At 40.8% G+C, this 27,999-nt stretch overlaps 1 protein-coding gene across 1 annotated transcript in view; it reads left to right on the top strand.

The window, feature by feature from the left end:
- Window positions 1-27,999, top strand: part of LOC139282446 (glutamate receptor-interacting protein 2-like) — a 134,698-nt gene that overhangs the window by 78,516 nt on the left and 28,183 nt on the right. The window contains exons 2-6 of the mRNA XM_070902167.1: window positions 20,922-20,999; window positions 25,028-25,163; window positions 25,322-25,467; window positions 26,519-26,605; window positions 27,251-27,326. Of these exons, the coding sequence (XP_070758268.1) occupies window positions 20,922-20,999; window positions 25,028-25,163; window positions 25,322-25,467; window positions 26,519-26,605; window positions 27,251-27,326 (523 nt within the window). The remainder of the gene's footprint in view (window positions 1-20,921; window positions 21,000-25,027; window positions 25,164-25,321; window positions 25,468-26,518; window positions 26,606-27,250; window positions 27,327-27,999) is intronic.

Here is a 27,999-nt window from a genome sequence, read left to right as displayed (position 1 = left end):
TTTCTTCCATCTTTTGCCTCCACTAGCTGCTCTCTGTTCAATGAAGAACAGACATCAGTCACATCTTGGCTCACTTCGGTCCACAAAAAGTCACATTTTTCACCATAGGAGGCTGAAGTTTGGCATGGAGGTCAAGTGTGTGTGTGTAAAGGTGTGTGTTTGTGTTCAGGCCAATGGGCTAAAAGGGGGCAGGGCAATGGGAGGGGCCTATCACAAAAAAAGGCACATAACTTCCAAATGGCTTCACAGACTTGGGTGGTCATGAGCCAAATGACAGCTGATTAACTGTTCATGCCGATTAGCAAAAAGGGGGTGTTGCAGTGGGAGTGGCCCATAACAACAATAACATATTAGTCATAACCCCTTTGTGAATGCATGAATGTATGGATGCATGCTTGTACGTGGTTGCAGCTATTGTGAATTCACGCTTATCTAATAAAAGTGTTCTTCAGTGTTTTTAATTGTGTGTTAATCCATATTAATATTGCTTATACTGTCAGTGCTTGGTGGATATGCTGAGTTCACACCTGGAAACAGTCTTCATTCACTCTCTACACGTTGTCTAAATGATGTTTCCCAGAAACCAAGGCGACAGTATAGCGTGTCTTAAAAGTTTTGGTTCCAGTCCAGTCTAAGACCAAGACTAGTCTTAAACTAAGTTCATGCAAATGGCCACTGGACTTTCTGAACTTCCACAAACTCTCTCACAGTTTCAAACCCTTCCAAGCCTCAGCACTTGTCCAGTCAAAGAACTAGTCTGAGAAGAGAAGAACAGAGTTGTGTGTTTGGTATCTCTGGGACTTCAGGCTTGTCTGTCAGCCTGCACACAACAAAACTTCAGTGTGCAGTCTTATGTGAATTTCTTTTACATACAAACACAGAAAAAGATGGAAGATATTTTTGGTTGCCTTTTGATTAGAGCTCACTTCTTTGGCAGATCAGATCAGAGTTAACAGCTGTAGACGTGGTGGTTTTCAGCAGAGTCTTGGTAGATTATATGACTAAGGTCCTGCCAGAGTTACGCTGTTACCATGTTATGTTAAGAGGAAAGTATTCCGGGTTTTATTCAAGATGACAAAAAGTATGCAAACGCATACCTGTTACAGTATTTAAAGGCTAAATATAGAATAAATAAGCACATCTTTTGATTCTTTCTTTGACTTTTTGGGCCACAGTTTTTACACAAACACCACAACAAAATACTATGAAACTCAAAGACTCAAGAGAGTAGTTATGACTTCAAAAACTGAAAATGACTGAGAGATGAGAGAGTCCATCTTGTAGTTTTTGTGCAGTTATTTAAGATTTGATGCTTCAAATTTGACACACTGATGTAATTTTCAGCAGCTGGATTCCCTAACTGTTCATTGCAGATTTGTTCAACGCCACAGGCCCCTGTTTTCAGAGACATACATTCCCTTAGACACATTGATTTAAGGTTGTCACCAATGGTATTTAAATAATGGATACTACGCAAAATACCAGGAAGAAACATGAAAAACCTTCACCTTCCAGTGGTTGAAATGAAGTTGGCAGTGTTCAGTTTGAGATTCAGCATGGACTATAAGTTATTTATTTATTTACCAGCCATAGAATTAAAGATGAATAAAGACTCTGCAAGTATTTTAGTTATCAGCCTGAGAACTTGATATCCTCCTTCACTGGGGTTTTTTTTCCTGTGAGAAGCCATGACAAGAGGCAGCTCGGCAAGTGGAGGTTGTTTACACCACGGATAAGTTTTTGTGGAAGATATCTTGAGTTTTTATCAGAGTATATGTATGTATGAGGGTAATCACTTCAGAAACTGTCTGCTACGATATTAAGCAGGTTATTGGCAAACATTTCTACTTGAAACATATGACATTGAAGCATGCCTTATTTTCACGTTATGGAAATCGGACTGCACACTCAACAACTCAACAAAGCAAAAGAAGACATTTGCGTGGTTGCGTGTGTTGCTGGTATTGACTGTTGAGTGATGTCCTGTAGCAAGACAAGACTGAACAATGTGACTCAGAACCTCTGCTGATGTAAAGATGTGGGGTAGAGCTGTTTGGGATGAAACTAGGTCAGGCAGCATTGGGCGAGCAACCTTCATGATGAACTGACCATGAGGGAGAGAGCGAGAGAGTAATAACTAGGGTTATTAGTGTCTCTGCCCCCTCACCCAGCCAGCAGACAGATTAGGCCATGTGTGTGTGTGTGTGTGTATTCAAGGCATTAGTGCATGTGCCTTCGCAAGCATGTTAGATATGCATGTATTTATATGCATGTGTGTGTGCGTGTTTGTATTTTGCTTTGATGATTTTAGACAGTGGGAGAGAGAAAAAAAACCTGAAGCAGCTACCTTACTGAGCAGAGAGAGAGAGAGAGAGAGAGAGAGAGAGAGAGTAAGAGATGGGGAGAGAGAGAGAGAGAGAGAGAGAGAGAGAGGGGGGGAGAGAGAGAGAGAGAGAGAGAGAGAGAGAGAGAGAGAGAGAGAGATGGGGAGAGAGAGAGAGATGGGGAGAGAGACAAAGAGTAAGAGATGGGGAGAGAGAGAGAGAGAGAGAGAGAGAGAGAGAGAGAGATGGAGAGAGAGAGAGTAAGAGATGGAGAGAGAGAGAGAGTAAGAGATGGAGAGAGAGAGAGAGAGAGAGAGAGAGAGAGAGAGGGGGAGAGGGGGAGAGAGAGAGTAAGAGATGGGGAGAGAGAGAGAGAGAGAGAGAGAGTAAGAGATGGAGAGAGAGAGAGAGAGGAGAGAGAGAGAGAGAGAGAGAGAGAGAGAGAGAGATGGAGAGAGAGTAAGAGATGGAGAGAGAGAGAGAGAGAGAGAGAGAGTAAGAGATGGAACAGAAAAGAGGATGGGAGTGCTGGAGGGAAAAAAGGAGACAGAGTGAGAGAGGATTTGAGAGAAGTGAAGAGGAGAAACTGTTGAAGGAGAGAAGCCTTGTTTATGTTAATAATGGTGCAGCCAGAAGGATTACTTTCTATGTACAGCGAATCCTTATGTCTATATGCCTACATGCATTTATACATGACAGATTTCCATTTTTATTATATGTGTTAGGAATTAACATTTGTTTAAAGTATCTGATGGGTTGTTTGTAGCCCTGTCTCCTAAAAATCATGTTCATTTACAATTCATTTTCATTACCACATGCGCTTTGTAGGAAACATTCTGGCCCGAGGAAATGTTTATATTGAACGTATCTGCAAACTGTTTTCCCCGGTATCTCCTTGTGGCAACTGAAGCACGATTCATATTTTTATAGCTTTGTTTATGTAACTCAAAGCATTTGGTTAAGGTTTGTCAAAGACTGTGGTCTTGGATAGTGTTTTAGTAGCCTGAACAGCAGGTTTTGAAACTTGACTTCTTCTCTAAATAAGGAACACCTTATCCTGGAGTTATAAATGGGACATACTCTCATCATTTAAATCAAATATATTTTGTAAGTTATTTAGTAAATGAAGCTTGTCATGTGTTTAATTTGTTGGAAGCTGCTGTGGATGAAAGCATCAGCTAAATGCAAATATGGAGAGAAACTGGAGGAGGAGGAGGAGTGGGATGTCTGGAACCAGTCAGTCCTCTCTTGCTCTCTCTCTCTATCTAATCTCTATACACTCTTTTCATACCTTCACACTCACTCTATCTCACTCTGATGCTCTCAAACATGCACTCCCTTCTCTTATGTCCTCTCTCAATCGCTCGCTGTCTCGATCCAGCCTATACCTCTGACCCTCCCCCCTCTCTCTTTCTTTAAATACATTTAACCTCTCAAATTAAAATAAATAAATTGAATTATTTGCATGACCATACTGACCTTCTTTTCATAAAGAGGTATTCTAAATTATGACAACCTCTGAACAATTGTAAACCATTAAAATAAAGTAAAATAATATAATATCACTTGAGAGGAGTCACAACCAAACTTCAGTCCCTGAAACTTACGAAGACCAGCAGACCGCCACAGCAGCCACAATCTTATTTTAACTTTTGGACATTTCTTTAGGATTATAACACATTTTTTTTTCTGCAGCATCCTTAACACCTACCTGAAAAACATCCTCATCCAACACTATCTCCACAGCAAAACTCACACTGGTTTCACACCACACTAGTAAACAACATTCACCCATCAAACCTGATCAAAAGACATGTCCACCAAAATAATTACATGTTTTTACTGCTATGTAGATTTTAAAAAGCTTTTGACTTACTTAGCGTAACTGTCCCTATAACTTAATTACTGTAAAATTATGTATATACAATATTGGGCAATGTACTTGAAAAATGTAATCAACTACTCACATATTACTTATTGGAAACGTAATTACAACTTTACACATTTCTCAACAGCAAAAGTAAGAAGCTGCACTCTTTGTTAGATTACTTTATGCAACGCAGCAAAGCTCGATCAAAGGCGTCTTTAAACAACCCATCGTCACATATTCTGCATTTAACACATGTAGAAATAATACGCTGACATCGTGATTCCATCAGCAGCTAGCTTATCATGAACCCCTGTGAAAGCTCACAGCTTCCAGAAATCCTGTCCTCATTGACATCGACACTACAGGGTTCACACACCCTCCAACTCTGAACAAAATTCAGTTGCTCCGTTCCTGAATGTAGGCTTACCACCTGCTAATGTTCACGAGCTAGCTAACTAAGAAAACAAAACATGTAAATAGGACAACTTTGGAGTTACCGGAAGACGCATTTTTTCTCTAGAACATACCGTACATACGTGTCCAATGAGACCAAGCTGACTTCATCCTCTGCTCAGGTCCGCACCACGCCTTGTTGAGATTTGGGAGGTTACCCATGATGCCCTTCTCTGCATAGGTTTGAAAAGATGTTAACATGTATTCCCACAGAGCAGTGACGGTGTTGCCAAGCAACGCTAAACATTTTACGTTAGCTAGCATACTACTGTTGACTGATCTCACCTCCAGTTCTCACAGAAGAATAGACAACTTGTTGACCGCGTCTCCCCAAACATTTTCTCATCCGGACTCGTTCAGCCTTCTGCTTTTCTTTTTCTTCTCTGCAAAGTATTCCTGCAGCAAGTTGTTGCACCACGTCAGTCTCCATTTTGCTTACATCTGCTTCCCCACGAGATCACGTGAGATCTTAATAATCTCAATAATATCCTGTAGTGTGTGTGTGATGCGCCATTATTTTCAAATCTCGTCGTGTGTGCATGTTTGAGATTAGAGAGAAGAACATCTGTGAAGTTTCTACGTATGTACATGATGCAAACCGATTTCAAACTCCTGCAGTCTGAGCCGGGCTGAGCTCTTCCCAACACTGTGTACAAAACAGAAAATGGAAGCAAACAAACCCAGAAACAGAAAACAGGATTGCCATATTAGTCCAACCCTGTTTAAAATAAACATGGATGAAAACATCTCTTGACCACTCTCTCTCTCTCTCTCTCTTAAAAATAAACCATGTCCTTTCATCTCTTTGTCTCTCACTCTCCCACATTAACGCTCAGCATCCCTCCTTTTCTTTCTTCTTCTTTCTTTTGGCGTCTCCCCTCCCCTCACGCAATCTTACACACTTTTTCTCTCCTAAGCTCATCCTACCCTCTCTCTCTTTCTTCCCTCTCAATGTGTACCTCACTCCCTCTCCTCCCTCCCCTCTCGCTCTCTCTCTCGGGGGCTGAGCGGCCGTAACGTAAGCGCCAGTCATCTCTAATCATCGCCACTGTGTTCTCTGAGAGCTCGGCAGTCCACATCTCTCCCTCTGTCTCTTTCTCTTCCGTCTTCTTCTCCTCTTTTAGTGTCTATCTCTGTTTCTGTCTCCTCTGTGGATGTTACTCTAATAAGGAAAACTCGATGTCTGCCGTCATGTTTTGCGGTCTGAGGAGGGACGTTGGGGCAAACAATGTTGGTGAGTGCAGATTCGATGAGATAATTATTCGATTGCAGTCTTTAGCTTTTAATTGGCGTTAAGCTCTCATTGCTAGGTTGATTCAGAACTACACTTCCCAGAAATCACCTGTCATTCAAACATTGCTTGGAGGTCCTGTGGCATCTTCTTGCTTGGATGCTCTGCTGATGAAGTTTAGATTGCTGTAGGTGGCATTCTTTTATTTGTTAAGCTTTAGCTGTTTCATTATTAATTATTAAGCTTTTTTTTCTCTCAAACAGACAGGTGAGGTGAACCTGTCAGTTCTTTCTTGTAACAGACTTGAATTAATGCTTCTGTGTTAGGTGTTAAATCGGTCTTACTGTGGATGAGAAGGAGACTACTGCTGTATGCTCGTTAATGGCGGAAGTAATCATATCGACATTCTCACATTTGCTGTGATAGAGAGGATTGCAGCTATTGTCTTTGCTAGATTATGAAATATAATGTTACTGAGAAGGAGAACATTTCTTAATCTTTATTCAACTTGCTTGATGTCGTTTTCCTTCGTTATACCAGCATCAGGAACATGTAGGAGAAAACACAAGCAGCCTCTTGTGGTTTTACACACATAGCAGTGATGGACACCTAATGAACAAGTAGGCTAAAAATCCAACATCAAGAGACACGAGGTGTCAAAGACTTCTTGCAGGCAGTCACAGAGCAGAAAAACACCTGAAATCCCCTGAAGCTAAACATTTTTCAAGGTGTGTGAGGCTGGAATTATGGTCCTCCAAAGTTACAAATGAATGTGTTTGCAGGTCTACGCAGAGAGGCTGTTATGGGTAAATAAAGTAACACCTCGCTGAACGACCCCTGCGTATGTTCACTTACATGCAGCCTGGACTCAAGATGCCTTTTCTGTTGTTGTCATTTGATTAACCCTTTTTTTTTTCAGGGTCAAATCACCTATGAGTTTGTGGGGTTGAAGAGTTCAACGGCAAAGAAAATGTTGACATTTATGATCTTCATTGCATTTTCATTTCTGTTGACCTGCTTGGATTGCTGTGGCCAGGGATGGTGAGACTTTAATTTGGTCCCTGTTGAACTTCCATATGTGAAATGCCTCCAGTGGAATAGACCAGCTGTTACTTTTCCCACCACCAATATGTTTTGCTGCTTATGCATTGGAATAAAGCAGAAAGCTTTATTTGAGTTTAGTAGTGTTAGTAGTATTGACGGTTACGTGAGTAAGCTTTCTAATTTTTTCCAGGATGTAACATTAGCATAGTAGACACTGCTAAGTGAACTAAGTTATTCTACACCTCAATAGTCAAGACTCAAGGCTACTAGCATATATGACACCAGCACAAAGCGGGTTTTATTCTGTTACTTTATAATATACTGTACTGTAAAAGAGTCAGAGAGATGCATCAGGGGTATTAATAAGGTGAGCGGCATCCTATTTCATGCACCAATAAGCATAGTGGGAGCTATATTCTCTGCAATGGCCTCAGAGACTAACTAAGCTGATAGCAGGGAGAATGTGCTGAAACTCCTTCTTTTAGTTTTATGTACAGACACTACAGAGGCCTCACATTTCACTGCATGCATTTGAAACTACTTTACTTTGGCTTCATCCTCACGAGGGATTGATTGGAAAAGTCAAGCAGTTATAAGGAACGGTTTGGAGAACACCAGGTGAAGACACATTTCAGATTATTTGTGTTTCTATGTTCCTCGCTGTTGGGTAGTCTGGGACTGCCTTTTTCACATATTATGAAATGAAATTATAATATTGTGTGTTAACAGAATGTACAAATTATTATTCATTACTTGTGTTGTCCACATTGTGGGATTGATTTAATCTTTTTTTATCACTATTCTAGAAACGAGCACACAAAATACTAACAGAGAATAAATGAATGATGAGGGGTTTATCACCACCCTGGCTTTCTGCCGACTGAGCGAGTTGATCCACTTCATTTTCTGAGCATTACTGAGCTGACCACACTGAGAATTTAATAGTGACTGTTGTGAGGCCGAGAGTGTGTTGGATGTTATCATCAGCTGTGCATAACGCGTGCAGTTTTCTCTGCTGTTCCCTACAAAACTGCATTTCACTCAGCTTGTTGTAACCGTAATCCTCCAGGAGGGCGTCTGTTCTGTGATTAGGAGCGTGACGGTGATGCAGGCAAACAGCACACAAAGATGAGAACTCGTTGAACCTTTATTCCCACACACTGTGCATGCACACACTGATAACATGTTATAGGTTGCACTTACAAAATTGTGATGAAATAGATGTGTAGTCCGCTCCATTGAACGTTTTCAATGACAGAAATACACATTTCTTGCTGTGTCTTCATCTCATTTTGCTTCTCAGTTCCTCCCTCTGTCATTTACATTTTAAGGTATTTAGATAACGCTCTTACCTCAAGCAGCTTACAAGCAGCTCACAGGTGCATCATGGCAGAGTGTACGGCAGCTGATGGGGACCAAACCATGTGACTTATTAATGAAAGGACTTTCTTTCTTTCCCACCACAAAACCCACTTACCTCTCATTGTCGTCTTTCTTCTCTCCGTCTCCCTTCGCCGGCCCTCTGCTGAACCTTGTCAACAGAGTTAACTGAGCGTCGTGTCAGATCCGGAGCAGTGTTAGAAGTGTTAGCAGAAAGAAACTAAACTGTAACTTCAAAGGACTTTTTGATGGGTTTTTTTTTCCTGCCCTACACCTGCCAAGCTGTTTTCTCCTCCTGCCTGCTTCTCTTCAGCTGCGTTTCTTTCTTTTTTGAAAACCTCCTTTTGTTTGTCATGTTTTTAGGGAGGTTTGGCTCCTTTTACGGCGGATTTAGTGACATATTATGTGTCTAAAGGGTGAAAAGCAAAACTTGTTTAAGACAACAAGACTCTTTCTGTTTTTTTATTGGTTGGGCTGTATCGGTGTGCAGTCAGTGGTTTTCGTTCTGCTGTTATTTCAGGGCAAACAAAGTTAAAGCATTCATAGTTTCTGGTGGCTGCAAATAACAGAACTTGAAGTGCATAATAAAATATGTAACGTCTGTGATGGTGCCCACAGGACATTCGGCCCAATATCCATCAGAATTACGTCCATATTAGACAAGTCTCTCACTATTTACATCCTATGCCAATGTTCAGTGCCAGTGCAGGAAGTAGTGTCCTATATGTAAAGAGACAAAGGGTGAGGAGGTTGAGTGTGTAGTGCATCAGATGAAAGTCTGCAGGAGACCAGAGGTGGTGTCATACCACAGATCTGGAGACTGCCCGCCGAAGTAAAACTACACCATCACCAAGTGCACAGAAACAACATATGTTCAGGCAACAAATCCCTGTGGCTGTCGGAATGATGACTGTAGTCGGTCATATCGAGTCGCAAAGTCCGTACAGGGAAGAGCTCAGGATGAATGAATGGATGGATCAACAAACTTCAAAACAACCACGATGACCGAGGTCTGTAAACCATAACTGAGTAGTACTTTAACAATAACCATGATATTTCCATACACCTATCCAAGTTGTTTTTGTGTCTAAACCTACACCAATCACGTATTTTGTTGTTTCGTTTGGAGGATTTGTGGAGTTAACGTTGGCCTCTTCATTGACTATAACGAGGACCCCTAAGCTTAACCGAGTGTTTTAGTTGCCATGTCTAACCGCAGTCTTTCCCTCACCTTAACCATAAGGCAGTGGACGTTTAAAAAAACATTATTTGGCACTGAAATCCAGTATTTTGCACAATCCTCAAATATCGATGTTCACGATAGGGTCGCCACACAGAGCTCCTTTCAGCTGTGAAATTGGAAGTAACAGAGTTTACACATGACAACAGTGATATGCCGTATATAAAGATGGATGACATGACAGCTTCCTGAAAGCGAAGCCAAAACCTCTCGATCGCCCCCCCTGGTGGCTGGCTGCAGTATAGGTTATAAACCCCGCCCCCTCCACGACTGTGGTATGTTCGTGATTGGGTCAGATAACGCGGCTCCACCCCCCGATCGCCACTGCGCCAGGACATTTGCTTCATTTTCGCACAGTGGGGACACGTCGTCCATCTTTATATACAGTCTATGGTCACACCATACGATGAGTGAGCACTTTGTCTCTTCGCTTTTTAATAGTTTTACACAAATAAAGTTTAGAAGTTTGAGAGAAAAGCGGTAAGGTCGAGGTCGCGAAAAAAAAACATGAGATAATTAGAGCTAAAGCGGTGACAACACCCCCCCACCCCCACCCCATGCTTGCCCACCCCTCAACCAGATCTATGCAGGCTGCAATTAACCACAACAGAGAAGCCATTACCCGTCCTAATTACTGCTTGTTCCTTCCATAGCCGCTCTATATGTGTGGGTGAGCGAGGGTCTGTGTGTGTGTGTGTGTGTGTGTGTGTGTGTGGGGGTGTGTGTTTGTGTGTGTGTGTTTGTGTGTTGGTGGATAAGGGGGTGTAAAAAAAATCCTGCACATCCTGTCTTTTGTTTTTTCTGTTTATTTTTCCCGTCTGTTATATTTGCTCAGCGGATGGGGGTTGATACATTTCGTGTGTGTGTGTGTGTGTGTGTGTGTGTGTGTGAGTGAGGCTTTGTGTGTAACTACAGTCGAACTGTGTGGCAGCGTTGACGCAGACAATAGCTAATTTCATATCTTCACCGCCTTCAGCTTCATAATGACCGCAATCAGATGCCTTGGGATTCAGTAACACTGAGCCTGTGGGTTTGTGTGCACACACACACACACACACACACACACACACACACACACAAACACAAACACACACAGGTACACACATGTCCCCATACCATATATAGTGACAAAAAATAACAAAATTAAAATTGTTTTTTTATGTAACTCAGATTGAAAGTATAACTACTACGCCTCTGTAATAAAATAACTCAGGGAACTATGAACTATTACACCACTTAGAGGCATGGAGGTGTTTTCTCCACCTGAAGGGCGCCCTGGAAGGCACTTTATCATGATTTATCAGGGGCATCCAAGAGGGCAACAGGGGGCTGAGTCCACCAGTGTCTGGGAGTTAAACACCTTCTTGGAAATGTAATGGATAAAACCTGTGGTATTATATATTATTGTTTTTGCCAATAAATCCCGTAAAAAGACCAAAAACCAACAATTCTCTCAATGTTGTACTACTTCCCTGCTCTGCCTGTGGCTCCCAGCCCCGAGTCCATTTGTTCCTATAGTGTGTGTGTGTTCATGGTAATGAAGGAACATGTCACCCGGTGCACCAGTGTGGCTCACTGATGTGTTTTTAATAGTTTTTGGACAACAATGGAGCTCCACGACACAGCGGAATAGAGATATATCAGGCTTTGGATGAACAGACAATACTTGTTAGTAAGTTAAAGGCAGTTTCATTAGTCTGTTTAAGTAAGTTTAGAGGACTAAAACTACTTGGGTAAGATTGCCTTCATGATTAAAAGAAGTTAAATGTTGGCAGGAGACAAGAAGCGAAACGCAGTCTCTAATGTCCACGATATTTCCGCCTTTGCTACTGAAAGAAAACAGTCATTACTTGCACAACCAGAACAGGATCCTTGGCAGAAAAAAACATGAACATATGTTGTTTTAAGCATTTGAATAAAGGGCCAACTCTGTTGTTCTTTTTGATCCACAAGAAATTATATTAAACCATATTTATAGAAGCTGAGAGTTGACAGTTTATTGGACACCATTTGGAAAACTTTGTATTTTAGATCCAGTTAAAACATGATGACAAAATGTATAAATTGACATCTTTTCTGAGAAAATAATGTTTGTATTTAGAATTAGAGGATTTTTCCCGCCAGTTGTTCTGCCAGTCTTTCTGTATTGTAGCTGTGAATGACCAGGTGTTCCTGTCTTTATCTGAGCGCTTCAGCAGCACGCTGACGCCTACCTGAGGGCTTGCTGAATAGTTGGTTGATTATAATGGTGTGTCGGCTTAAATGCCTTATTCAACAAAATGAAATAAGCCGAGTGCATTACTCCGTTCAATTCAACTCCTTTCAATGGCTTGTCTTGTGTTTTCTTTTATGTACCCACATAAGCCTTGCTGTGTATTGCTGCTCTTTTTTCAGCAGCAGTCTGCTTCACTTTTAATACAGTCGTTGGTACCTGGCAGCTGCCCAATACAAACACAGCGCACTCCTGTAGTTTCAGCGCATTCAAGTGTATTATGCACATTAACTCAGGCAACAAAATATCATAAATAGGCAGCATTATTATGTTAATTTTTACTATTGTGTGCAGTGTTAGTACCTTCTGGACATTCATTTGTTGTTGCAGCCTTGCACACACATAGTCGTTTGGAGATTTTTGGAAGTGTTTTCACAATGTGAGAAGATTTTTTTTTATATCTTCTGGGTAATATTGAAACTAGTCCAAGTCGTGATTTTCTCACAGATGAAACACACTTTCAAATTCTGAGAGAGTAGGGAAAGAGTGCTGCTGCTGTTGATTGATGTAAAAATGCATCAATATTTTGTTGCTACAGAAGAAACCCAGGGGAGAAAAGCTGAAAAGGTTCATTTAGTTTATAAATGCAGTTTTAAATCCTTTTGTGTCTTTACTTCACAATTGTCAGCATTGTACATTCTAAAATGAAGGTGTTGCTCCGTATTTCTTCCAGCTAAAATGCACTTTTGGCTTCCTAAACTCAGAAATTGATCTTCGCAGAAACCACAAATGATGACGAGGTTCTTAATCTTTCAAGAAGATCCTTCTGTGGTGCTAAACTGAAAAACCCATTCATGGTGTTTACACAGCGTTACACATTTTTAGCGTAATAAAAGTGGACAGGAGACTTACTCATAGTAAGCTACAAAAAAGTTGTAACGATTGTCAAACTGTGTGGGTGAGTAATCGTATATAAGGTTTTATTGATTCAACATGGCAGACAAAAACTAGGGGGAAAGCTATTGGAGTTGTAGTTAAATAGCTTGTTTTCAACCGTTAGAGCTTTAATACAAAAATAAATTGACACTGGATTCTCATTTGTAACATTGGTCTTAATATTGATCAGAAAAAAATAACCACAGGACAATAGACAGGGACAGAAGCTGAGAGATTGAAAATACCTTAAAGAAACAAACATATTACATTGACTTTAACACCTAGAGGTTCACCAGGGGTTCTTCTAAAACCCTAAAGCACAACAATTACCTCAGGGTACCTCAGTCAAAGAAAAAAAACAACCCTTAAAGCGTCTGAGGTTCATACACTGTAAAAACATTTTCTACAGTATGCCTGAAGGGACTGATCTTTGTAGAAAACTGTCCCGAACCTGTCTGTTACATTCACAAACTGGTTACATCTGTTGCATTAGCAGGAAAGCCACCTTTGACAGACTGGCACAGTTTGTTTATGTTGCACTGTGATGATTGTGTTGGATTTCAGATGCAGGATGCTTTATTTGTCAAATTTGGCCCTGAACAGAACCTGTGGATCTGCTCGGTGCGCAGACTTCAGGAAAATGATCAGTTCCGTGTTTAACGTTTTTAGCACTTTGGTAAGGTCATATCCATTCCAGTATGAATAAAATGTGTGCTGTTATTACTGATGGTTATGTCATATGGATTTCAGCACTCTCAGTGTTTTAAGAGCATGATGGTGGTTCCAAATTGGTACAATACATAAATTCAAACGTGTAAATATATCAAAAGATATTAGTGCTGACTTTTAGATGCCAATTTAAATCCTCTATGTACTTTTGAATATGCCTCTTCAAAAATGTGAACAATGATGCTGAAAAAAAACGTGATCAAGATAAGCCTCAGAGGTCTGTAACTGACCCGCCTGAGTGCCGGTATGTTGTCAGGATTCGTCTGGAACGGGCCGGGTTTGGGCCATCTTGTTGCAAAGATTAGGGTTTTGACTTTGTTGAATGTAATTTTTAAAGAATTCTTTATATATATATATATATATATATATATCCAATGGCCTGAGCTCGAAGCACCAGTGTTCAATTTTGTATCAATACATCAGTTTTAGAAAACACTCTGACCTCAATCCCCAAAGATTGGTTGAGAATCTCAGCCATAAACTGAATTTTAAACACCCTTAGCGCTGCTACAATGAATACATTGCGGTCATTACACACTGTTTGTCCAATTTCATGTTCCCAAAAACACACACACACACACACACACACACATACACACCCTTAGCCAGAGTGGCACTGCCTTACTCTCACAACAGTTTCGGCTGGGTCTGTGTGTGTGTGTGTGTGTGTGTGTGTCACATCCAACATAATGAGGTGAAACTTTGATCATAATGCAGATTACACTGCAAGCCGTGTGTGTGTGCATGTAGATAACATGTATGAATTGTTTGTGCGTGTGACTGTGTTTGAGCAATGAGTCCGTATGTGTGTGTGTGTCCAAAAAAGAATGCAATAGAATGTGTGTGTGTGTGTGTGTGTGTGTGTGATGTGTGTGTCAACCTAGAAGAGTCCACAGTCCTCATAGATAATGTAAGGTCACCACGGCTGCAGCTAGCACAGCAGTGGCCTCTGGCAAAGTGTGTGTGTGTGTGTGTGTGTGTGTGTGTGTGTTTGTGAAAGAGAGAGAGACAGATAAAGAGAAACAGAGATTGTGTGTTTGAATGTGTTTGTGTAATTATGTGATATCGCCCTGAGTATCTGTCAGAGCATCCTCATATGTGTCTTTTGTGTTTTGTCTGTGTGAAATTGTGTGGGTGTGTTTGTGTGTATTGTTGTAGACTGCCTCGAGCGCCGTCTCCCTCTCTGTCTGTCTGGCCCGGTGCCTGTCTCGTAGCTTTCTGGTGACCTTGAGGCAAAATGTGAAATATGCATGTCAGTGTTTGCGTCGTGTGTGTTAATAGACTCGGCGGTAACTTGGGTGGACGGTTTTCTGTATGGTGGTCCTTAAGGACGAAACAGATACAGTGAACGCACAAACATTAAAGGAACACTCCAACTTTTTGGGATATAACCTTGTCAGGAGTCACAATTGTGAATATTGTGATTTTCTGTTGTGAATCTGCTCTGTACACACCACATCTGTTGCATGTCTGCCCGTCCTGGGAGAGGGATCCCTCCTCTGTTGCTCTTCCTGAGGTTTCCTGCATTAAGGACAGAGGGCGTTGTATATGTATCTGCTGTACAGATTGTAAATCCTCCCGAGGCAAACTGGGATTTGTGATATACAGCTATATGAATGAAACTCACTAGACTTGACTTGGCTGGATCAGAAGATCTATATTAATTTCATCTGCGTTTAATAGAGAACTAGGTCCAGCTCTCGGGGTAATGTCCTGCCCCACCAGACTGGGCAGGTGAGTGTATTTGAGAGACGTGATGCCAGCAATGTTATACAGTTTAGTTAGTGACTCAGACAGGTGGCATCGCAGCGCTCCTTTACATGTACGGCCTCTTTTACACCTTATTCTTGTTAACTGGTGAACATTGCTCAGTTCTGGCCCGGTGTGTTTTCTCTTCTATATTATGCCATGAATTTATAAAAGAGTTGTTTCTTCTTATCTTAGTCAGGTGAGCTAAGTGTTTCACACTGACTCTCATGTGACTGCTCTGAAGACATCCAGACACTTAATGAATTTGTTTGAAAAGTGAAACTTTTATACACATCCACTGTAGGTTGACAACTTCAATAGTGTATAATGTTTGTAATAGACATCTATAATCTGTCCATTTTCAACATTTCGTTTTCCAGATTTGAACCTAGTCATCTAGATGTCTTTTGACCTGACAGTCACCAGGTCAGTTATTACTGGGCTCTCAAGATCATGTGGGAACAATTCAGAGAGGTTCCCCACCAGAACAGATTACGTCTGTTGGATGATAGGAAGAGCTGAAACTGCTGCAGGATTGTGAGCAGGCAGTGAGGACGTTTGCAGAATACAGCCATTGCATCTCTGTCACTCTGAGGTGTCGGCAGCACAGCCTCATCCTCAACAGCCTGCTCCGAGGACGAAGAGTTAGTGTGTGATTATACTGCATACATCATGTTTGTGTGTATGTGCGTGTTTGTGCAAAGGTTTGGTGAAAGCTTGAGGGAGTCCTGCGAGATACTACAGAGCAATGTCTGTTAGTATTCTCTTCATGCATGCATGCACACACACAGACAAGAGATACACTCGCACACACACAGGCCTAGCAGGTGTTTCTGTATAAAGCTGGATGTTTTAAATCTGACAGGTAGAATTTTTATCCTACAACCCTGTAAAACAAGCAGGAGATGCTGCACCTGTAGTTTGTACTTCAACTTCACTCACTCGGGCAACAGTGAGTGAGCACTAAGCTTACAAGTACACCATTAGGAATCATACTGTATATTATTGGCTTTTCTTTTTTAATGTTGTAGCAGTTCAAGGTTAGAAAATCACTGGATATTTGCTCATGACTAAATTTTGTGTATATTATCTGAAACAGCCTCTGTTAGTCTTGTGGGCAGAAAATATATAATAAATGAGCTATGACCTTAAAGTTAAAAAGCAACTTGACATTTGGAAACAGGCCACAAAAGCTCCTCCAGTACTCATCCCAGCAGGCAGCGCTGTTAGCGCTGTTAGCCAGCCGGCAGCCAGAGGAAGGCCCCCGACACCCAGTCTCGAAAAACTTCCCCCTGCATGACATTAGCTGACGCTTTCATCCAGGGCGAATTACGATGCATGCATTCAACAGTGTGGATACAACACAGAGTTTACTGAATGATGGAAGTACATCAGCTTTGTCAAATATGCAGAGCTGCTCCAAGTACTACATTTAGAAGCAATACGATACATTTCTTTTATGGGCCAAGGTGCAATCTGAACAGAGTTTCTGCCGTCCTGATGTCAGTGTGGAGCTCGTTCCACCGTTGTGGAGCCAGACAGCATGGCTCAGGCCCATGCTGCTGCAAAAACTCCACAACCAGCAACTGAGCTCTGTAGGCACTTCTTACAGTCTCTGTAGTTTCTCTGTTAATAGTTTTTCTTCATCTGCTTGCATTCGGTCTGCACTTGGGTTTTGTCTACCTGTCCATTAAGAGAAGAGAATATTATTCTGTGTTTGCCATCTGATACTTGAAACTGACTATAATATGCTACAAGTTCTGTAGCCCCACCAATGAATAATTAAGCCTGAAACTAATCTGCAAGAAATACATCTCTGGCTGCCACCTGTGGTGTGTGAAAACCCTTTGCCTCCACTTACAACAAAGCTGTTTTTGGGAATACTACAACTGCTACTGCAACTTTTACTACTATTGATAATAACAATAATAATAATAATAATAATAAGAGGAGAAAGGTAAAACAGGAAAAAACAAGCAGTTAAAAGACACAAGCAAATGTTAATATTTAATCTAGAATTTTTAAAAAATGGCCTGAAAATACTTCAGCTTTGTCCTCAATTACTGTTCAAAACATGCATTTATTCACTCTGTAACAACAATAGCATTATTTCTGATAGTGATGAATCTGAACTTCGAACAATTTTGTACAAATATTAGTTAGATCTTTATGATGACATCCGTCCTTTTGTCTGTCGACCCGCCTTGCTCGTGTTAAAGTCATTACTCTCTGAAAAATGTGCTCACGCCATAAGAATTATGCCATTGCTTCTACTGCAGGTGGAAAATCTGGCCTGATGCGTCGTCTATAACTCAACCTGTTCAGTAAGCTGACAGTGCCAGCAGTCATTAGCCTAATCACATTCAAATTATTCACCAGGAGACGCTAATTTATCAGGCAGAGTTGGAGAACGGAGAGAAAAGCCAGCAGAAAGAGACCTGAAAAAGACAACGTGTCAGAGTGAAGCTGATGTGTATATCCACTCAAGAAGACTATCAGTGTGCCCAGATCGTGCGTTATGCTTCCAAATGGCTGTTGTGACAAACATGTTTGCAGCGTGCTGATACCTCGGCCACCAAGACTCTGGCACGAAAAAGTTGTGGGTTTGGTGGACGAGGGCTGAGGATTCATACCGCTGGAGGAAAAAAGTTGTGACTAAGATAGTTTGTCTTACATCCAGTCACAGAGACAGAGATGGCCAAGTTGCCTAAAGCATTCTTTATGTCTCAGTGTGTGTGTGCTACTTACTGTTTATATAACAGTACACGCAGGACTTGTATTTGTATTTACATATTTGAGTCTTATTTGTGTGTTTTGTGTGTTTGCGTGCCTGTGCACATGCAGGTGTACATTGGGCGCCTAAATCCTTTTGGGTGTGCATCACTCTCGGCTGCCAGAGGCCGCGCATGTTTGTGTGCATGTGTTGCTGTTGATGCGTGTATTTGTGTGTCTGTGTGTGTGTTGATGAGCAGCCTCTGGGGTCCATTATGCCTGTGACAGCCCCACAGCAGGAAAGCAGCCAGCCAGATAACTTATGAAAGCGGTTTAAAGCAAAATTGAATCCACAACTTATGAATTATTAAAGTTATTACACCTCTGTGAAGATCGCTAAACTCTGAAACACAACAACAATGGCCTCCTTTCCACTGTCACTGCTGGGAAGAGAACTGATTTCTAAGCATCACCAGTGGGAAAGTGCTCCATATTTCAAAGGTGTGAGATGGCGGGGAAATGTGCCACGTATGGAAATTTCAAGAGGGAAAACACTTCATATATTAGGTTGATGGAAGATAGGAAACTACTTGTTTACATGGTAAAAATTATTGTACTTATTGTAAAGTTTGTTAGGTAGGATAGATGTACAAACTGGATTTTAATGCTTAAAGCATTCTTCTAAAAGAAGCTGAGAAGCTCTGAAAGCAGACTTGAGAGAGAAGCTCCAAACAAAGATTCAGAGCATGAAAAAATAGCTGAAATCCACCAAAAGAAATTTAGCGACTTCCGTCAGTGACGGATTTATCCATCCATGCGTTCTCATAATCAGGGGACGCAACATATCGCTATCTATCTGTCTATCACAGTTCAAACACACTTTATTCACACACTCACTCTCACGTTCAGCTAACCTGCATGTCTTGAATGAATGTGGAAACAGCCACACTGTGAATAAGCAAGTGAATAAGCTGCAAGGTGACACGTTTTAACCACTGAGCCACAGTTTGCAAATGATGTTTTAATTCTAAAAAAATTAAAACCGCTAGTTAAGCTCAGTGGCAGTAGTATGAAATATGTCCTGCATTAAAAAAAAGAAAGTAACTATTGCAGACTATTTGCTGCAGTGAAAGTGAGACTTGCGGAACAGAGTGTGAATGCAATTTAAAGAGGAATTAAAAGCACAACTTAGAAGATAAAGGACTTTGCAGGACACTCTGCATTTTAAAATCCTTTCCAACTGCTTAACCCTGCTGATGATAGTAAGCTGGTTTCAAATGCTGCTTCAGGTGCTGGAAAGCAGAATCCATATTTATTCTGCAAGTTTAGCAGAGACATTTATGTGGTGTAATTGTCCCTGACTATAATGCAACTTAATGACACTTCTGGAGGAGGATGTGAAAGTAGTTGAGAATTGGCTCATGAATTGTTAAAGGTATCCCACCCCTCTGATGGAGCAGAGGTTGTAAAGTAGGACGCATCCTCTCCCCCCTGAGCCACAACAACAACAGCCTCAGCTCCACTGTCACAGCTGCTGTCAAACTGAGGTGCGTTGGCAAAATACTTAATATCCTACATATATCATAGATGAGACCTTCAAATATGTACAATGAAATCTAAAAGTTCTCAAGCTCAGGACTTGTTAAAAACTAAATGATGAACTCTAAAACAGAGACTGAAGTGAATCTTCACCTAAAATCTCTTCCAGACCAGTTCTACACATGCCAGCTTGCACAGCCGCAGAAAAGGAAAGTAATAGCAACAGTTTAGACCTACAGAGGTGGATCCTGTACGTCCATCCTGTTCGCCTCCTGCAGGCAAAGCAAGTCATAACAATTAATCGTAGCACCTGTTGAATTTTTTTGGGGGGAAAAACAGAAAATTATTTTGTCTCGCTACCCTCAAATGGACATTAAATTCAATGTATATGTAAAATATTTAATAATATAAAAAAAATACGACTACAAATCATATGTATATATTGCTAATTTCCATTGCTAATTTCTAGCCTTTGATAGATTGATCGATGTATGTATTGATTGATTGGTTGGATGTTAATTTAGCATTGGGGTTTGAAAGTGATGACTTCTTGGAGGACTCCAGTCTGTGCAGTTAATTCTACAGTTTCAAAGGGCAGTTTCAAACAGACACCTGTGGAAAACCGAGTAGAACTGAATTTATAACTTATCAAATATTAAAATCCTCACGTCTCTGCCTGGAAGTCTCTGTCAGAGACTATAAAGCAGGACATCTGTTCCCTCCTGTGACACATAACAATGATGGCCTCTGTTTCACTGTGCAGCAGGCAGACTTCATATCAACACTTCGCAAATTGCCTTACTGTGTATATAGCAATGCATCAAACTATTGAAAGGTACTACAGTGACTGAGAGTCTTCCTTACATGTAATCGTCTTACATGGGTGTACATACAAAGTGGATGTTATTGCACTTGTGATACTGCTAAGTAGATTATATATGAGGGAGGTTTTTCAAGTGTTTACACAGCAGCATTTTTGTACAATTTTTGCAAATGTTACACTTGTCAGGGGGGGACACGCCCCTGAAACAGCATTGAGAGAGCCTTCTGCAGCTCTTTAGGCAGCAAGACCCACTGTGGCTGCGTCTGCTCAGGCTCACTGCTGCACTTCCGACCTGTAGGTGGCGCTGTGTGTAACTTTAGGGGCTTCAACTTAATCAGGACAATGCCTCAAATGTTTGTCTCACTCACTCACTGTGTACAGCCAAACACAGCACAGAGAGATCGCAGTCAAATTAACTGACAACGAATAACATCTATAATGTTCATCAGCATCAAAGTGTGTGGGGACTGTTGATTCTTGTTGAAGTTGTTGTGTATATTGTGTATTATACAACATGAAACAGGAAGTAAACCTCAATCCAACACCTTTCACTTGTCTTAATGAGCAGGATCATAAATACTGTTCGTCTTTGTTTCGTCACTGTTTCGATTTTTAAATTACAAAATTAGAAGTTTATTGATGCCTCTAAAGCTTTATTGTGTGTCTCTGTTCTCTTTAGATGACGGGCCATATGGAAAAACAAAGGATATCTCTGGACCAGAACAGACCATGGCCTCGAGAAGACACAGTATACCAGGTACATACAACTTCTATCTATCTATCTATCTATCTATCTATCTATCTATCTATCTATCTATCTATCTATCTATCTATCTATCGTAATAGAAATGCCATCAGCCGAATTTGGCGACTACTTTGTGGAATTAACAAAAACATCAAACCGGATCATTTTCACTGTAGTTCACTATCAGATTCTGATGCACTTTGTGTATGAATGACAGGGTGACCTGATGACTGCAGAGATAACAACAAGGTTCCAGGTCGTCTGTGAACTGATGTGTTTTCTCTGAAAGTTTCCCTGAGTGTGAACGGTTCCATAAAACCCCATTCTGTCTGTATCTTAGCTGGTGACCCGATGCTGTTGCAAAATAAAACTCTAACCATCTCGTACACGATCATCCAGTAGAACCACCTTTCTCTCCCCAACTTATATGACACTGAATGACCCCCTCATGCATTATGTGAAAAGCAGAGAAATACACCAAAACAGTTCTACTGTGACTGTGAAGTTGAAAAGCAAAACTTTGTATTTTGGCAGATATTCAGTTTTTTTTTTCATAAGCAATCATCCATTAATGCCAACTAGTCAAGCACACGAGCAGAAACTAAAAGTGAGCTGAAAGTACAACCTTAAACCTATGAAGCTGCTTAGCAACAAACATGTCAGATAAGAAGACAGTAGATTTTTCTTTGTCACATGAAAGAATTGGGCTCAAATTGTCAGATTCAAGTATAGTGTCCCATGATGAAATGGTTTTCTTGGCTTGATGCTGTCTTACCTTCTCTCTCACATGAATATATGTCACACATCAAATCAGACATTTTAGTTCATCTCCTGTATCAGCTTTTCTTTTTTCCTGCCTTCTTATCACCTCAGCCAAATCCCTCCATTGAGTCATCTCTTGCTGTCTGCGTCGATTTCCTTTTCCTGTTTCTTTTATACTTTTCCCCTCTTCTCGTTATCAATCCGTATTCATCATGCACAGTTACGTAACTCAGCTCCGTGCTCGGTTCCAGCGTCGCGTTGCTTCACAGGTATATTAAATTACAAGTATTTGTCTCATTCACCTTCCATAGCCACATTGTTGTTGACTCTTGACTATTATTTGAGTACATCTTCATAAGGATATATCTCAATGTGTGTGTGTGTGTGTGTGAGACAGATAACATTTGCACTTTTTTCCGTTTGCCTGATCATCACTAGATGTAAAATAACTCCTTGGCCCTTAGTTCTCTGTTTACATAACAGAAATGATTTTCTTCTGTATGTGGAAATCTTCTCACGTGTATTCTGTATTCCCTGAGCATCAACATTAAGTGGTAGATAAAACTTTATGGATCCCAACGCGGTCAGTTCTGCATCTGTGGAGGAGAAACTCATTTTGTGATGGATTCAGTTCAGAAGATGTTCACAGCATCGAACTACATTTGTGAAAGCGCTGGTGCTTTTATGCAAATATGAACAGTACAAGGACTAATGAATGAACGAGTGCCCTTCTGCAGATAATGTACGTGTGTGTGTGTGTGTGTTCCTGTGTGAATATATGTGTATTGTAATACCCACCAGAAATAACGGTGGTGTGAAGCACCTCACTGATCCTCAGTGTCGCCTGAAGGATTTACCTAATCTAGCCATCCATCACACCAAAGCTTCATATCACCTGTGTGTGTGTGTGTGCATGAGTGTGAATAGAAGATATAGAGACGAATGAGAGACAGCTTTTTATCTGCAGTACTCACTCAATGGTTCCTGTCGCCCGTGTGTGTGTGTGTGTGTGTGTGTGTGTGCATGTGTAAATGATGATGATACAAATACAGACAAATGGAGAGACAGCTGTCTATCAGCCTATTACATCAGTGCCTCACTCGTTTCACCTACAAAGGCGCTATAATGCTATTGCTATATTTTAGCTCATTATTTAGCTGTCCGTTCTGTAAATTTACTGTTTCGATTCACTCTAAGTGCTCCCATAGTGTCATTTTTAGCTGCACAAGAAAGCAGTTTTCTCAGTGAAAATCCCACCGTACACGACCTGCTCAGACAGACAGACACAGTTAGAAACTAGTGGAAGAAGATAGAAGTTAGAAGAGAGTGAATGCTGGACTTACGTCAATCAGGGGGCCAGAAACAAGACTCGCCTGTATCAGTCTGCTATCACACACACAGCATGACCACTGTAGAAACAGAGGAACACAGCTTTTCTTCCAGTCCTTGGGTGTTGAGTGCCTCCTTTAAAGGATGGTTGATGGTTTGGATATAGTGTCAGATAACTCTGCGCACAGCCACGGACAAATGAGTCTTTCCTCATGAACTTTTGTCATGAACTCTTAACTTCAAAGCAGCAGAAGCATGAAGGTGAGCTGAACTCTCCAGCTCCGCAGCGTTGTTCCCAAGTCAACCCATTAAGTTGTTTACCTCATCAAGCCTTGACTCAGCCCGAGAATAGCTGGCCCGCTGCAGTTGTTAGAAAAGAGGTTACATGTAATGTTTCTGGATATTGTGATGCCTTTGTTTATACGGTTGTTTAATTAAGTGTTCAGGGAATACAACACTGTACAATAGCTTTTTGTCCTCCAATGGTCCACCATTCCTTGATCCTCGTTACTACAGCCCACAGAGAATCCACTTCAGTGGGTTCAGTGGAGGGTTTAGTTAGTTAGTTAGTTACAGACTGATTCAAAGTATGTCAGTAGTCTTGGTTTCGACTAAGAGATTTAGTTTATCACAGTCCAAATAATGTCCGATACATGGTTTAAATGGCTGTTTTTGAAAATTCCTCTGATATACAGTACATTTTATATATAAATATTTAATGGTCAACTATAGTATTGCAAGGTCTAAATTTAGTTTAGTATCACAGATGTCCAAAGTAATACATTTTTAGACACCTGCATGTATATATGAATATAAAAGACCCTAATGAGACACCTGTTATTAACAAAAATACATTTATACTTTACAATATGCTGATTGCAGTAAGAGGAACCTACAGGACTGAATGCAATCCAAAAGTTTACACTGAGTAATACATTTATTTTGATTTAGTGTATGTATTTCTTTTGCATGCCAATAACAAGCAATCAGAATATTTAATCAACAAAACAATAAAATATTTGAGACTCCCTGTGCATGGATCCGCCTTAATTTGATTTGGTGGATTTGAACCCTGATCAAAGCATTTGGTAATCAAAATATTCTCAGACGTAGACATAGTCCTATATGTCCATATAGGTTTTTAATGGTGTCAGTGTCATCCTGTCTACAATAAATGTAATATAAAGATGTGTATCACAATAGATGTATTTACGGTTTTTGACATGGATGAACAGATTGTGTACTGTCCAAATATTTGGACGAATTGCGTTTTAACACTTCGGCAACATTGTTTTTGAAACTATGATGCCAATAAAGCCTTTTGAATTGAATTGAAATTTAAGATTGACTTGTAAGAATCTCAGAGTGAAACAAATCTCTACAGTAACTTGTAGTCAACAACCTGCAGTCTAACCTTGCTATATATGATGTTTTTCCTTCACATAAAGTCTTGTTTAACATAATTTGCTTGTCTGACTGTTGTACAAATTCGCTGTTACTGATGATGTCCTTTAAGCTTTCAAGGCCTTTTCATCCCTGCCAGGAACTTTTCAAGTGCAGTGATACACACAGTGAAACAATGAGGCTTTGTTAAGTCTCATTAACTGATGCTTATCTTATCTGATCTTCACATTTACATTTTAGTCATTTCAGCTGACTCTCTTATAATGAGCAGACAGGGGATCAGCGTCTCACTCAAGGACACAGCAGCGAACGTCTTTTGGTTTATCCTTCTTGTATCTTGGCTTCCCTTTAATCCGGGAATCAGAATGGACAGAGGGCAGACACTAACCACTTATCTCTCTATCTATTTTGTGTGTGCGAGTGTGTGCGTATATGTCTGTGTACGTATATGTGTGTGTGTGTGTGTGTGTGTGTGTGTACGTCCTTCTCTTTCCCTGTTTCGTGTGTGTGTATTTGTCTTTATGTGTATGTGTGTTTTTGGGTAGAAGCTCTGCGGGGGGTGACCATGGTGGAGCTGGTGAAGAAAGAAGGCAGCACATTGGGCCTCACCATCTCAGGAGGAACCGACAAGGATGGGAAACCGCGGGTATCAAACCTACGGCCTGGAGGACTGGCAGCCAGGTGGGAAACATAAATACATTCAGACTTTCTTGATATTCTGTAATAAAACAGGGGCTCAGGGGTGAAAAAACTTGTCTTAATTGCCATATTTTCAAAACATGTACATCTGATTGTCATTTCTGCGAGCTTTTACATGCTTTCATCCCTTTTCTGCGCAGGAGTGACCAGCTAAATGTAGGTGACTACATAAAGTCGGTGAACGGCATCAATCTGACCAAACTGCGGCATGAAGAGATAATCAGCTTACTGAAGAACGTAGGGGAGAGAGTTCTGCTGGAGGTGGAGTATGAACTGCCCCCTACAGGTACATACAACTACGACAAGGGATGGTTAAGGCTGGGGGTTAATGTGAGGGCCAACAGTTGGTTAAGGTTAGTGAATGTGAGGAGTAGGCACCTAGAACACCTTGTTGTGGTTGTGGAAAGATGGTGGTTACAAGAAAAAGTCAAATGTTAATTGCAGATCTGTCATGGTCTCCTGTATGCAAATCAGACTCACTAAACTTCCATCATCCACCCCACCCTCCATATCTGTATGTTTCACCTTGCTGTATAGTGCAAACTACTTCTGCTTTGGCACTGGACGTAAATAGCGAGATGCAGAATCATCCTGTGTGAACGTGTTCTGTAGGATGCTGGGCTGGAAAAACATGATTTCAATGAGACCACTGTTGGTACAGCAGGGGTCCCAGGGTTATCAAACCCATCATGATGCCATCAAGCATTGTACTGCGTGATGGGAACTCTGATTCTGCTGTTTACCTGTCGACCGTAAAGATAAAACTATTGTCGCTGTGATGACGTGCAAATATTCTGCGCCACAGTGTCATAAATTGCTGTGCACTGTTTTCTCATCTGAAACGCCTTTAAACTCATGCATCTATTCCTCAAACAATCTCATTGTCTCAGACGCACACGCCACCATTTCTTTAACGCTGCGCTATTTTCAGTCTGAATGCCTGTTAATACAAAGAGCACGTCGCAGGTAGAAGCTGATGAGCTCGTCGTCTGACTGACGCACCAACGGCTCCTCCATATATGTGTACTTTCATTTTATTATACTGCATTTTAAGATTATAGAATTGTAGTTTTAGTAGCTACAGTAATAGCAGTAAAGGAGATAATAGGCATCCTTAATTAAAACCCACATCCCATAATGCATACCTGTTGGGATGCAGGTGCAATTCAAAGTAAAATGTATATTTCTTGCGGTGTTGCAATTGTATGGCATTATATCATCATATCATTACATTGAGCCATTATTCATATTTCTTTTATTTTTCTGTATTAAATGTATATGTTCCATTAGCATGATGCAACGCTTTCTTATCTCTGTCTATGTCTGCCTTCTCAAAGCACCAGACAGCTCCTCAGGGGTTATATCAAAGACAATCGACATCTGTTTGCACAAAGAGGGGAACAGCTTTGGTTTCGTCATGAGAGGTAACCATCAGTAAAATAAGCCAATTACTGTGTTTAGAGAACTACATGAATGGTTATGATTGACGTGGCAGCATGCTGGAATGGTGTTACTAAGCGAAGAGACTGTTGCAGTATCACTGTTTTGTGCCTTGTAAAAATACAGACATTGCATCATTTATTTGTGCTCACACTGAAAAAAGTAAAGTGAATCTGTAAAAGTAGGAAAAAGATGAAAAATATGAAATTTCTTTCTGATGTCCTTCATCTGACATGGTACACTTAAACGACTAATTAGCAGGATAACAGGAAGGCTTCAGTGGTTTTAATGTTTAATTAATGAATTAACTACAAACTGTATATTCTTTACATTTCTGCTGACCATTTCTAAAGCCTACAATAACAATTTAAATTGATTCCAGGAAGCTTCCTTCCAGGTAGCAGTCTCTTTGACCTCAGATGTCAGAGTTTTCTTAAATGACTTTTCCAAACAATCCCAGTTGCTTCAAAGGAAACAGTAACGTCAGTTTGACCAAAACACAAAACAAATGACTCCCTCACTGTGATGGATTACCTATCAGAAGCAAGTTTCTGTAGTTTCCATACTGAATTGAAATAAATAAAGAGTGAAGGTTTGTAGTGTAGCCTGAACTTATGCTCTTCTTGCAGGTGGTACCCATGAAGACTGGCACAAGTCACGCCCCCTAGTGGTCACCTACGTCAGGCCAGGAGGTCCTGCAGACAGGTAGCACCGACTGCATGCTCATGCAACCATAAACCCATATATACTGCACATGCAGCTACATGTGCGTATGTGTACACACAAAGCCACATGTATAGTCAATCAAACACACACGAACAGTTATACTGAGACATACCTGAGCAAACACACACACACACACATACTGTCAGAGCCCGAGAGAAGAATCATTCATTCATCGTCTTTTTGAGGTGACAAGGGCAACTTCCAATAAAAGTCTAGGAAAAATAGAAAGCCAGACGAGCATTGAATTTAAACAGCGACACAGAGATTTGACTGCGCCTTCATGCGAACAAACCCCAAGGATAACAGCGTCATTCCCTGTGACCGTCACTGGTATGTTGACAGTTATGTGTTACTCATAGCTGCAGCGGCATGAATCACCTCTTATCCCTTTAATGTTGTCATCATGTGTCTGTCTCAGTCTTCATGTTTAAGTAATAATCTGTGACATTTTCATATAAATGTCAGCTTTGCGCCTGTTTAACTGATGTAAGGCAGCAGTGATTCAACCTTCTGTACATCCACATTTACACAGTTCAAAACAAACACTCAGCTGCAAAAAGGTGTGTATATGCAATGAATTTAACAGACAGAGAAAAGAGCGCCACCTACAGGAATTCAGACCTCATACTTTAAGGGAAAAGATGACGGCCTG

Source organism: Enoplosus armatus, chromosome 3, assembly GCF_043641665.1.
Source record: "Enoplosus armatus isolate fEnoArm2 chromosome 3, fEnoArm2.hap1, whole genome shotgun sequence".
Lineage (NCBI taxonomy): Eukaryota > Metazoa > Chordata > Actinopteri > Centrarchiformes > Enoplosidae > Enoplosus > Enoplosus armatus.
Note: the sequence above shows the minus strand (reverse complement) of the source record. Positions and strands in the feature narration are given on the sequence as shown.